Source organism: Melozone crissalis, unplaced genomic scaffold (genome assembly GCF_028551555.1).
Source record: "Melozone crissalis strain CALT ecotype California unplaced genomic scaffold, PUWL_Pcris_2 ptg000081l_1, whole genome shotgun sequence".
Classification (NCBI taxonomy): domain Eukaryota; kingdom Metazoa; phylum Chordata; class Aves; order Passeriformes; family Passerellidae; genus Melozone; species Melozone crissalis.
This window is the reverse complement of record NW_026535858.1, coordinates 9,913,362-9,928,003: the sequence shown is the minus strand read 5'-3', so window position 1 is coordinate 9,928,003 and position 14,642 is coordinate 9,913,362. Positions and strand designations below refer to the sequence as shown.

The 14,642-nt window shown below is 38.3% G+C and overlaps 1 protein-coding gene across 2 annotated transcripts in view; it reads right to left on the bottom strand.

The window, feature by feature from the left end:
* TASP1 (taspase 1) overlaps positions 1-14,642 on the bottom strand; it is a 79,310-nt gene that overhangs the window by 19,362 nt on the left and 45,306 nt on the right. For both annotated transcript variants that reach the window (XM_054290486.1, XM_054290487.1), the window contains exon 11: positions 5,569-5,679. In XM_054290486.1, coding sequence (XP_054146461.1) covers positions 5,569-5,679 — 111 coding nt within the window. The remainder of the gene's footprint in view (positions 1-5,568; positions 5,680-14,642) is intronic.

Sequence of the window (14,642 nt, the reverse complement as noted above, 5' to 3'; positions counted from 1 at the left end):
TCTTTGGGCATAGCCCCACCCACATGTCCATATTTGGAATTCAGCCACTCCCATATTTCCTTATTTGGGTATAGCCCCACCCACATGTCCTTATTTGGGCATAGCCCCACCCACATGTCCTTATTTGAAATTCAGCCACACCCACATTTCCTTATTTGGAATTCAGCCACATCCACATTTCCTTATTTGGAATTCAGCCACACCCACATGTCCTTATTTGGTCTTACCTCCACCACATTTCCTTGTTTGGATTTAGCCACACCCACATTTCCTTATTTGGAATTAAGCCATGCCCACATGTCCTTATTTGGCACAGCCCTCCCACATTTCCTTATTTGTATTTAGCCACACCCACATTTCCTTATTTGGAATTAAACCACTCCCACATGTCCTTATTTGGCATAGCCCCACCCACATGTCCTTATTTGTTATTCAGCCACACCCACATGTCCTTATTTGGAACCTAGCCACACTGTACTTTTCAGAAAAATAGGTTTTCCTGTACAAATTCAAAATTTAGTTAAAATATGCCAAAAATATTGTTTTCCACTGCAATAAAACAGAATTGCTGGATAAATCTTTAATCTAATAGCTCGCTAATGACAAAATTACAAAAAGCTGGGACTTTAAATACCATTTTAAGTCTCATGAAGCCCAGTGTTCCTTTCCCAGTTACGCTGGCAGAACCACTGAGGAATGTGGGATGAAAGATCCAAAGTAAAATTCCAACTGCAGCATTAACTAATAATGTTAGCACTGACTGGCCACAGCAGAGAAAAGGGGTAAGACAAAACCAAACAAACCCCATATTTCATTAGTTTTGGTCAAATCCTTACCTTCCCTAGTCACAAAACTACACTTTACAAAACACATTTCTCTCCTTCAAAGCTCAACTACTCTGTTATTGCTATGTGGCATACAGAAAGCATCACTACATTTTTATTTATGTATTTTGTATTTTATTATTCTGTAGCAATGGTCTCTCAAAAGCAAGCAAGCAGGTCATCACAGCAACTCCACATTCCCCAGTCCCATCAAGTTCTGCAAGAGCAGCCAGAGCTGAACACCATGGCCCAGGTTCAGCTGCTGATCAGGAACAGAACTGAGAGTTTTGCAAGTATTAAAACACATAATGGCCTCAACATTCAGCCTTGCTCTGCAGGCGCTACAGTTACAGGTGAAGAACACTTTGTCTTTAGCATTTTTTGTAAATTAAAGCTCTCCTGTAATGAAGACTGGTCCCTCCAGATCATGGGAATGAAGCTGTTCACTTCTCATCCTGCTCCTTTTTCCCCATTTGTAGTTACTGCACAGAACCACTCTAGCACAGATTCAACACCAAGCTGTAAATGAAGTGTTTTATTTACACTTACCCAGCTGAAGGATGAACCAGCTGCTCATCAGATGTGCTACATTCACACTCTTCCATAGCAGAGAAACCATTACCAGCTTCATTGTTTACATCAGCTTTCAAAGGCTTAGAACTTGGGTCTAAACACTGGCTGTGGTGCGGTGTAACCAATTAAGTGCTCCAGCATCCCCCAGTTTTAACAGAAGGCAGTTAAACAATTCTAAACCTTCTTGGGCACTGTGTGAGTGAAATTCTGGCTTTTTCAGATCAACAGGTAGAGATCACCTTGGCCACTGGACTGTCAGCTTGTGCACAGAGTGTGGTGGAAGTGAAGCTGTTTGCCACTGTTTCTGCTGTGTATCCCAGTAAACTCCAAATATAACAAGCACTAAATGAAGCCTGTTTTAATTTCATGCACCATTATTTGGCGAATATTTAAGCACAAGCTGTCTCAATCAGAGGTCTCTATATTTCATGATGCATCAAGTTACAACATCTATATTGAATTTTTAAAGAAGCTGCAAGAGAAAACATTTGAACTTTAAAACTTTACAAGGTAAGATTTTAAGAAATTAAATAATTGAGGATACCACAGACCAATAAAATCCCAATGCTTTTGACATGGAGAAGCATAGGGAAGACCTATACAAATCCTTGTGGAACATCACCACGTTGTGTTTATGAAACTTCAGGATCACTTCATTCTCCTCTGAAATCTTTTTCTCTGTGTCATGGAGAAGCATAATAATGCTTCCATAGTTTGTTTCCTCTGTTAGAAAACCACAAAGGATACTACAAAGCTTAGAGTGATACAGCACCAAAGGAAACTAATCTACTATAAAGTAACTACAACACTGTGCAACGCCAGCCACAGTCTTGTAACTGTTGAAGTATGAAGCTTTTTCCTCCCCTGCAAGCATAACTAATAATCAGGAAATTAATTTTCTACAATTCTTAGCTGTCCAAAGTCTTGCTCAGAAGAGAGGATTTTGACACTACATTTCTAGAATGGAAAGTGTCAGCATTATTCTCCTGCTATTACTTTGCTGCAGACTTGGCTCAACTGAAGTGCAGTTTAAAAATGCAAGAATAGAGAAACAGATCTCTGCTAAGGAAAGAACAAATATCACATTCCATCTATGTCTTTCAGCTCATTATTTTCTAATACTTCATAAGAAGTTCTAAAGTACCATTGGTAATGCTGCCACTGTTAAAAGCCCAGGTTTCCAGCCAATGAGATGACACAAATATTTACTCTAAGTCTACATTAGAGTCTACAAACACAACCTTGGCTGCATTTGAAAGGAATGATGAGTAACAAAATCCTCCCTTCTTCTGTCTGGAAGGTATTTGTGTTTACAGAACACTATTCTTTAACTGTGAACCAAGCCTTCTGCACTCTTTTGGCGCCCATTCCATTTACAGAAAGTCTAGATTTCATTTCTCTCACCTCTGACTCAACCAGCAGTTGCGCATTCTCCACAGTAAGCTGGCTCTGAGAAAGGATGAGAGAAGCACATCTGACATGAGTTTGCTCATCACCTGCCGTTTAAACAGCACTCACTGTCTAAGCCAGGCATTCCCTAGCTGGAAGGATTCCCAGGACGCTGCAGAGACTCAGAGTCCTGTAAACAGGAAGCACCAATCTGATGGCAACTGCCAAAAATCAGCTGTTCATCCCTGTGATACAACTAACACACATTTTGACTTCTGATAAAACATTCTAGCTCAGCTTTGTCAAAGGCAGGGTTTTTCCCAATGCCTTGGTCCATTATAATTCTGGTGACAGTTTGTCAAGACCACAAAGCAGGGCTCTAAGGAAGGCAAGGGAAGCATCCAAGCCATCAGCAAGGAGTCTATTACCCCATTTTATCCTCATGTTTCACTGTAAGGAATTCTGCACCATAGCACACATCCTGTGCTATCAACTTGCACATCACTTATAAAAAGCCACAGCAAAAAAACTATTTAGTAGAAACCTACTGTTTTTCATGCATGTTTTTAACTGTTGCACTGTATTTGCCACATGTAACTTGGCATTCCATCTGCAGAATTGCCAAGACGGCCAAAATTTTTCTACCAGCTATAAACTCAATACTATGTCACATGTAACCAGCAAGATGTATCTGGATTTTGATGTTTTCCTCCATCAGTCTTCATTCACAGGACAGCTGAGCACAAACTAGATTTTGTGTTCTCTAATCCAAGCACTTCAGCTATACAAAAAACAAAGGTGGTGGTATCTTTTCCCCTCATATCAGCACTGCCCAGACTATAACTGAGCAGATACTACATAGTCCTGCTGTAAGGCAGCAGAAACTTGCAGAGTTAAGTTTCTGAAAACACAAGCCAGACCTGTCCTGAATTAAAACTTTAACAAGAAATTACGAAGCATTTATATAAATTTTATATAAACTTTTTTTCAAATTTTCTTTTCATGAAGAGCATTAATTTAATCCTGTCTCTCACTCTTTTCATTTTCTGCTGTTTAGCTGGATTTAGTGCTTTCCCAAGGCAATAACACTACACTGATATCCTGGTACCTCTATCTGTGCAGCTCCTCTTTCTCTACAATTGATAGTTCAGGTGTAACAAATTCTTCAGCAACATTTAATAGGCTCTTATTTTCAACAGGAACATTTTCACATTTCCACTAAAAAACTCAAGGCATGTATCACATAGGAGCCAGTTAACATTTTATACGCAAAGTGGCAAAATACATTTGCTTTAAACAGCAAAATGAGAATTGTGTTTTTGCTAACCATTACCAAACCTAACAAAGAAAATCGAGAAAACTCAAAGCAACTCAAAGAAGGCACTTTGAATTAAAACGATTTAAATTTTGGGCTTTTATCAGCCAGTCTCTATGAATTACTTCATCAGTAGCTTTCCATCTTGTGTGCGTACATGCATTAATATGAAATGGCAGAAGGCTACATACAATTTGGGCTTGCTTTTAGCACTCTTAAAACAAACAGCAGAATAAATTTTAAGAGCATGGAATAAAATTTGACTTTCGTAAAGTTAGGCCACTTTCCACACAGCATCTGCAAAGCAGGTTAGAAATTAGCAAAGCTATCACAAACACCCTTCCTAAAGACTTCTTTTGGATACACAAACTCCTAATTTTGTGCCACCATGCACTGGAACAAGTGACTAAATATAAAAAGCTACATTTTTGCTGCTTGGATTAGAATCTTTTTGGAGAACAGTGTTCTACACTCTTACAATACCTAGAAGTGACCACAGTACAGCAGCAGATTATCAAGTGCAGTCTCCAATGGAAAGGTGATTTCCCTTCAAACAGTTAAATGTCAGAAGCAAAATCTAACATGGATTCAACACCAGAAAAAGAAATCAAGAAGCTGCAATGCACTGCTTGCCAAGACCAAGTGCATTAGTCCCTGGGACCTCAAAAGCTCTGTAATGCCCCTCTTTCAGTTCTAATTAAAGTATCACACAACAAGCTTTGGCAGCACAGCGTACAAGTATTATGCTGTCCATAAGGAATTTTCAAGATGAAAATTGTCTGTGGATTCTAAAGCTTGAAAAATTTCAAGGGGTTATGAAAACACTGCAAGTCAACATATACACCAGAAGCTCCACTGGAATTTTCAAAAAAGCAGATTTTATGGTTATTTAAAAATCCACTTTCATATTTTTGGTTATGATTTGAGGAAAGACAATATATATATATATATTTATAAGAAATTGAAGATATAATTATACAATTCTCTTAAATCTTAAACCAATAAAAAAATTGGTTTTTTAAACAAAGTATATTTCACTTTTCCAAGAAATTAATTTTACTATGTAAATAGCAAACCAGAATCTGTCTGTCCAAAGCATTTAATTAGAACAAGAAATGGTTTTGAAGTCTACTATTTTTAAAAGAGTTAACATGATGAATATTTTTTACTAATGCTCCCAACTCATCAATTCTAAAATACGCAATTGTACACCACAGCTCGTGATTCAGACAGGAAATTCTTTCTTCAAACCTCTCTGGGTATTCTATGACTCACAGAACAATTGAGGTATTTCCAAGGGTTTTCCTTTAAATATCCTAATATATTCTTCTGTAGTTTAACATTTTTCAGATGTAACACAAGACTAAATCTGAAGCCAACTGCAACACAAGGCTTCAACAGAAATCACAAGAATAAATACCTCTGATAGAGTTACTTGCATTTAGGCAATGTGGGCCATATACTCACCAATAAACTTGTTTTGCATAGTCTCTAGGAGAGCTTGGTGGGCATCCTCTGTTTGCAAAGCACATGAACATTCTCTGGCCAGTATGGTCCTGACAAGGTGCTCTCCACAACCTAAAGAAATATTAAGAATAGTCAAAATACAGATATCACTTTGAAGAAATCCTGTAATTAATTCATATCATCACATTAATTTGGCCGTGATGATGCAAAATAGTGTTTCTTCATAGGGATGCAAATGACAAGTTTCTGCCACAAATTTTTATTTTTTAAAAAGGTTGACACGAAGTCACTCAAAAATTCAAGTAAGTCAGTGGTTTTCTCACAACTTTCCTGATATTTTGACTCCACAAAGTCATAAACCAAACAGAAACAAAATAAAAATTACAGAAAGAAGAAACAGCAGCACTGTCTCTGACTTAGCATCTCTATCCAGATAAAATTCTCTTACTAATCATTCTCCTGGGAACAATCCTTGCATGCAACTCTCTCCTTTTGCATGACAGAATATTCTACTTAGTCCATCTGATTCAGCCTTTTTGCAACAAAGGAATACATGAATTCAGCAATGTTTTTTTGCCAAAGTGGCTGGTCACTGGACTCCTAATGCAAATTCCTGTAATTTTCAAAGGTTTGTCCTTAAAAAATTAAAAAGCTGCTGCAAACCATCATTTATTGCCTCAGTGTTTTCTGTACCTATCCCCTGGAACCTATTTTTGGTGAAGACAAGCAGGTCATTACTGCTACTCTTGTTCTGTAGGAATACTTAAACACCTGCTATTTTTTCTCCTACACCCCTTTCCCTCCCTTGTACTGTGCTTTGGGACATAGAGCTGCAGCCAAATAGCACCATGGATGTTTACTGGACCAGCAGGGGTTGTTGGGCAGAAAATTCACTGCTGATACCTTCTCCATATAGACCAAGGTCATTACACTACTTATGCCTCCTGTTTCTGACATTTTTCCTTAATCGCAGGGAAGCAGACAAAGCAACCAGAAGAGGTTTAACCAAGAGTCAGGTGAACTGTGTTATCCAGTTAGGAAAGGAAAAAACACAACTAATGGAGAGTTGTGAAGTAACAATGATCTCAAATTATCTAAATCTAAGTGACTGCATTTTGATCAGATTTGTGACTTATCAGGACCTAAAACTACATTAGAACCAGAATATAAAGAAGTCAGACACAGTCCATTCACAATTATATATCAATATTTCTATATATTTCTCATTAAATACAACAAGATGATGCAAGCACTGGAATCATTAAAAAAAAATCTGCTATAATCCAGCCGGACTTATTAGCTCAGGTACAGAGCTACATAAATACACCTACACAGCCTCCAGAAACAAATTTATGGCTGGAAACAATCTAGTTTCTTCCAAGTGGCAGGGAGCTGGAGCTGGTAAGACATCAGACCTAGGCTGGCTTCACACAAAGGCAGCTCAGTCTCCACACGTAACTCACACTTTACTGGAAGCACTCACCAGCCCAGAACAGAGACACTGGCTGAAGCCAGCCTAGATGTGGCATAAAGAAAAATGTAATAATTAAACCCAACCCAAAGTGGCTCCAGAGCAGCCTGCTGAGTCTCTCATCCCTGTGCATACACTGAGTTTAGAGCACTGGCTGCTGTGGGTACAGCAGGGCACAAACACATTGGCAGGTCTGGCACTGTGTGTTGCAGTGACACGCAGACTGGTTCCTAGTTCTTTTCATCATTTTAAACCCTAACATGGCAACCTACTCCAAGAATCTCCCTCTCTGGCTGCCTGACACACAATTATACCTTTCCCCTTAAATGCACAGTGAGTTTCCACTATTCTTCAAAGATTGCTAGTACAGACAGCTAAAGAAATTACCCCTCTCATTTTCAAGATTAAAAAAACCCTCAAACCCCACCCCCCCAAAAAACAAAACAAAAACAAAACAAAAAAAACCAAAACAAAACACCAAACAACACCCTCTGGGACACTATGGATGCATTAGATGATTAGATGTCAGAAAATCAGCCCAAAGACCAGATTGCTCAAAAATTGTGTGCACATGTCCCAAAATTCTGCTATGCTCAATCTTCACAAAAATACCTTGGTCTTCAGTTCTGTGTCCCTGCTAATGGGAAGTGTCTCCTGATTAATGCAATTCAGCTAAACTGAGTTGTTTGAAGTGGGACACTTTGGCATTGAATCTACATACAACTGGAAGAACAGAAACACAAAAAATGCTTTGTATAGCAAACAGACTGAGTAAAATCCAGTTACAAATTTAGAGGAAAATGAAAGAGCCAAAATACTACAACAATTACACAGCCAAGGGAAGTTGTTCTTGAAAGCACAAGGGAGAAAGTGTTTTCATTGAGACTGACAAGTTCTCAAGTTAATGAGAGAAGTGTCCTGGTTAGGAGATAATCTTCAAGAGGCTCATGCAATACAGCAATCTCAGCATCTGCTTATAGAAGGGTCTGTCTATTCATTTGCCTTATTATACCCACACTCTGAAGCTTCTGTCCACAACAGAACTGTGAGTTATCTACTATTTATTCCAAAGTGATGGATGAAGAACATGAAAAAAACCCCACAAGATGCATTTTACCCATAGATCACAACATGGACTTTTTTAAAACTAGGAAACTTGAATCACTATGAAGTTTTGCTATAAAGAATAAAAATAAAATTAAACAGGCATATGTTCTGGCAAAACCTGAGAAAGCTGGTTTTTTCTTGAAAAAACCTGTTAGTACCTTTAAAATATGACATATAACACCTTTAAATATAACTATATAAATAAGAAGCAGGGGACTTAAAAGAGGAATCAAATAAATGAGACACAGAAATCAGAGTGAGCCTATGTATCTTCAGTGCATCAAGTCATAAAACCAGATGTTACTACTTCACAATTTTCAAGTATTTCCTAAATTGGAATTAAAAAAAAACCAACAATGGCCATTTTTTAGCATGACGTATAATGTTATTTCCCCCCCAGGAGAATTAATTTATTAAAGAGTTTCCATAACATCAAGTCTGCTCCAAAAAAAATTCAAAGAGAGAAAACTTAATATGGCTAAAGAACAGCTGCAGCCCACATCCCCATCCAGGATCAACCACAAGGAAAGCAGCTTGGAAATTCTACTAACACATCACACATCTCTACATCCCCACAGACAAAGTCATTTCTTTTTGTCATATTTATGTCAACCTATAAGGCAACAAACTTACAGCCTGCTGCTGGCAGTGTATGTAAAAATCTTTCAGCACATCACTTGCTGGCAGTCTGCAGGGACAGATAACTAAGGAAAACAATTTCCCCATTTGCAAATGAAAAATTTGTTACTGTAGTTCTTGATGTAGGAACATCTATTTTTGAAGAAGAAAAAAAATCTAAGCAGTATGTCACATATTTTGACCAGACACAGGCTAAGAAAAAGAATTGCCCTTTCTATTATCCAAACCAAATTTCTTGCAGGTTTAGCAGATCTGTATGTCTGTATAGCCTCAAACTAGGGACATACTGTAGATAATACTAAGACTACGCAAAAATTAATGTATACATTACCAGAGCAATCAAAACTGATTCGTAACTTATATATAACAATATATATTGTAACAATAGAAAGTTGTGGGTTCAAATTTATAGTTGCAGTCACTTCAGTCTAACCACCAGCATCAGCCAATTTCCAGAAAGTTGTATTAACACGACTCAAGAGAGCAACTCCAATGAAAGCTGCTTAAACTCATTCCCAAATCATGCACACAAGCTGATGAAAATGTAAATCTGATTAATGTGCATAACTATCTCCCATTATACTACATTTAACTGCAAGTCTTAATACATTTGGCATTTATTTCACTGAATAGTACTACCAAGTACAACCAAACCAAGAGGGACTCCTAATAATTTTCCAATTCTACATTAAAGTCTCAAATACATTTGTTTTAGCAACTTTCCTGTAAACAGAGTTAAAATAATTTTATTATCCTTTCCCAGTTATGATGATGACTTCTTCAGTATCCTGAAGCTCATTAATTTTCAGAGATGAGTATTTTGCAATGACAGACAAATGCTTCCCTAAGACTTCACACATGAGTGACTCAAATGCAGACGACTAGCTGGAAAAATTTACTGGGTTAAATTAGAGCTTCACATTGAAATAACTTTCATATAGTAAACAAATTACTTTCCTAACACAGTAATATTCTGCAAACACCATGTTGCCTACTTGTAACTCCTCTGCTGACAAAAAAACTCCTGTTGGAACTGCTGCTGTCCATGCTTGCAGGGCTAAGTACAATAAACTGCCTTCCTCTAGGATGGCTTCTAGCAAAGGCAGAAACACTTCTACAGAAAACAGAGTCTATAGAGACTATTTTGATAAATCATGACTGACAAATTTGGTGACCTCCCACAATGAGGGTGGTGAGATACTGGAACTGTTTGCCCAGGGAAGTTCTGAATGTGCCATCCCTGAAGTGTTCATGGCCAAGCTGGAAGGAGCTCTGAGGAATCAGCTCTAGTGGAAGCTGTTCCTGCCCACTGCAGGAACTTTAAAGTCTGATATTTAAGGTCCCTCCCAACCCAAACCACTTGAAGATCCTACAAAAAATAAACAGAAACAGACAGATATTTTGATGCAAGTTTCTAGCCTCCTAGATCGAGGGGAGAGAATATACAGACTCCTAAAGGCTCCAGGCATTGATGGCAACAGATTCCTATGACAAGGGAAGGAAAGAAGAATGATGCTTAATATCCACAACATCTTTATTTTGTAAACACACTACAAACCCAAATGAAATTCTAAAAGATGCCAGAAAACCTGTCTTCAACCAGAAGCTTCTAATCCTGCATGAAAATTATTTGAAGATGATCTACAAAATCACTTGAAGATCATACAGAAACATCAACACTGATTTTCAGAGACAAATATCTTGGATTATGCCACAATACAGTTTTAATGCAGTGTTTCTTTCAAACTGCCTCCAGACCAACAGTGAAACAGAACTTTCCTTTTCTGTGGCTATGTGGAATTTCTGATAATAATACACTTTTACCTCCAATCCAAATACTCCTCATTGATTACTACAAGAATTGCACAAGAACAGTGTGGGAATCTACAACCTTTTTTTTTCATTGTCTCTATCTTAAGCAATCCTACTATAATTTAGCTGTTTTGGATGTATCAGTAGTTCCCTTGAGTTACCACTTTAGCAGTAATTTGCTAGTTAGCCTATGCACAACTTCCATAACAACCATGTCACTAGGGGGAAGGAGGTGTTGTGATGTTTTTATTTTTATTTAAGATTGTTAACATCTTTAACTTTTCGGTATTATATTAGATACTATCTTACACTGCGTACAATTCTGAAAAATGTAACAAATCTAAGCTTATAATTTTATAATATAAAATATATAATAAATTTTAAATGCTAATCTTTCTGTACCAAAGAGTAACTAACATTCAGTTCACAGCTTATACAAACTTTAACTTGCTACAGACTTAAAGCTTTCATTTGAGCTTCATGCATGAAAATAAGGATTAAATCACAGGGATTTTTCCTCTGCATAGTGACTTTTCAAGAAGATTTCTAATGCTTGAAATAACCACAACAAGAGGAGAAAGAACCCAGCACAATATAAGCTGAACATCCCATTCAATGTGTGCTCTGCATCTTTTAAGGCTCCTCCAATGGAACCAACATGGCAAAGGGAAGGAGCAGCATGTCAGAGAGAAATTGTTTTTCTGCTCCTTTTGATGGGAGATGCTTTCAAGTCAGGAAATTAGAAACAGGTGTGCCAGAGGGCACACACATACACACACACATCCATGCAGCACACTGAAAAACACACGTTTCCAATTTTCAGACATGAAAGAGGCTCCTGTTGAATGGAAGGAGAAATGAAAATCGAGTTTGCTTTCTGTGAGCCCCAAGCGGAGAGCTTGTGGAGCTTTGACAGGCTGCAGGAGCCTGTCTAGCTCTGAAACACACAGTACCTCAACAAAAAGTGCTGGAACTTGTTTTAAAGGAGTACAGAATGGAAACTTGCACTACTCATGCACAGTCAAGAATGGAAAAATGCATCTAGTTTACTCCACTGCCAAAGTATGACTCTCTGCTTGCTTTACAGAAGCTGAAGACAGAAGTTACAGGTTATCTGTATTTTATCATCTATTGTATGCAGCAGAGTCCGAACCTCGCCCTGTTGTTTCTGTCCTGTTTAGCTTTGATGTTATTTTCAGTTCAATAGTAGTCCCTGAAGTATCAGCTAACAAGTAAAAGAACTCGTATTTCTGCTCTATTTCCTGGATAACTTCTAGTTATGCCTCATGGAAACACTCTGAAACCTGTATTTCAGTAAGCTCTACTCATCATTTCCAGCATCTCTAGAAAGATTTGAGTAAAACCTTGCATGGCAGTGATTTTACAAAAAAAAAAAATACAGCACAATATAAATATTTAGTTGGCAAGACACTGATACAGGTAGGTACATATTAAAAAAAAATTAACGCATAACTCTCAATAGACAAAATGCTGCAGTCTAGCAGAATGCACTACATAGAATGTAATACATCAATACTACAGTATTATATTAAAGTAACAATTTTAGAGGTTTCTTTCTCCTATCAACTGCTGTATCTTGTCTTCATACTAGCAGGAGAAATTTTTAAATTACTGACCAACTGCCAGAAAAAACACCTGCAAACAAAGTTCTGTTGAATTCCTAAAGCATTGATCCTAGAGGGCTCAATGGAGCACATTCCTGCTGCAGACAGAATATCCTTAGGTGATTTACCTACTAAGAAAATGCAATGGAAATTTTCCAAAAGCTTGAAACTTCAGTAAATTTCGGCAGGTTTCAACGACAACAAAAGAAATTCAACATGCAAACACACTCATGTCTAAAGCACCTTCCCTAAGGTAGGAAAACACATCTCTACATTTTGAATACGGGAAAAATAAAATAAAATCACTCCAAAAAACAACTAATTCAGCTTTTCTACAATTTCACAGATAAGAAAAAAAATGGTTAGAGAAATAAGGAGTCATTCATTTGGCACTGTAAGTTCTAAATAGTGGTAAACGGCAGATAATTTATTTTAAAAGCTTTTTGTTTGAGTTACTCTGAACAAAAATAATTTCAGATGTATCTCCAAGAGAGGATAGAACAAAGAAAAAACGTAGGCTCCTTAAAGAGGATGTACTTTTTACATTCTTCATTACATTTAATACATTTTGAAATATTAATTTCAGTTAAGCTGTAAAGAAAGAAGCAAACACTTTTACCCAGGCCTTCCTCAGAAGTTTTGCTGTTACTGATCTCTGTAAAAACCCTACACCTCTCTAAACTACAGTACTTCTGTCGTATAAAACTTACAGGGAGGGAAGTATGACAGTGGCTTATGTATTTGCTAACTAAAGGTGTAAAACCACTTACTCTCAAACCCCAGAAAAGTGTTGAAGATATAGAGAGTTCAGTCTGCTACCATCTTCAATTCCCTTTCTATCCTTGCACCTATTTCAAGGCACTGGCACAAGGCTCAGCAGCAGGGACAGGACCAAGTGTCCAGAGGCCCTGGCTCCAAAAGCGCTGCTCAGCAAGCTCGGAGCCTTCTGCAGGAAGCTGCAAATTCCACAAGCCTGTGACCCTTCAAGCCTCATAGATACATTATAACATCACGCCCAATTAAAATTTCAATAAGCCCTCTGATTATTGTATCCATCCAGTTCGGCTTCCCAGCAAGCCTTCCAAAGGCAATTCAAACAATCATTCTGATCTTTGAGGGGACAAACCCCTCAGCTGTGAACACTGCAGAACTGTGTTTAACTGATGAGCTTCTCCATGCTCCCATCCCCACGAATCATTTCTGCCTTGGGCTTCCTCTCTCTTCTCCCAGATTTTGGTGGTGCTGAGTTAGCTCACACAGCACCTGCTACAGCACTGAATCCTCCCAGCTGCATCTGGACACACAGGCTGGATGAACTCTTGACAGAAATATCCATTTCATAGGTAAATACTGATCTATCTGGAGATGGAGCTCCCCTTCCTCCACCCTCCCCTCTGGTTCACAGTAACAATGACAGAACTCTTCTCCATTCGCTTCATCTGTGATGCATTAAATGGCCTCTTATTCCCCAAATCTTACAAAACCAGACTGATTTTGAGAGATAATACATGTGTCTACAAAGAGATTACTGTATCATAATATTTATCCCACACAGTGTAGCTCAAACAATCTGTACAGGATACAAGATTTGCATGTGAAATTCCTCTGGGCATTGGGACTCAGAAGGACTGGCCAGACAGACAATGCTGCACTTGTGTGTTACGTAAGGGCTAACAACACATTCAAGTTTGAAGCAAGCTTTAGCATCACATTATAAATGCAATTCAGTGGCACAAGCTGCTCAGAGAAACTGTGGATGCCCCATTGCTGCAAGTGTTCAAGGCCAGGCTGGATGGAGCTCTGAGCAGCCTGGTCTAGAGGAGAAGGAATCCCTGCCCAGGGCAGAGGGGTTCCATCCATTAAGGTCCTTCCAACACAATCTACTCCATAATTCTACAAAACAACACTGGCCAGGTATTCATCCACAGGACCCTAACACAGCCACTGCAGCCCTCAACAGAAAGGAATCACAAAGCCAAAGTTATGCACTACAAGTCAATTTATTTATTAAAGCTTCCCTGAAAAGCATTTACTCTGGAGATTTGCACTTCACTGTGGTTTGTTTGCAAAGGGAGTTTTCAAGTAGGAATCTACAGACCAGTGGCTTCCATAAGGAGACCAAAATGCTGGCTGAGGGCATAACTCAACAAACAATTTAACAACCACAGCCCATCTCTGCACAGGTGCCATTCCTATTCCATCCTATCCCACACTGCCTGCAAAAGCAGCCATAAGACACAATGGGCTGCAAAGAATGACTGATGTGAACAGAATTTGAGCAGGAAGAGGTGGGACAAGGAAAAGTGAATATATTAACTCCCTTATTGATGTCAATTTCAAAAACAAGAGAAACCTCCTTGAGCAGGGGGCTGGACTAGACCTCCAGAGGTTCCTTTAAAACTAAACAATTCTGTGATTCT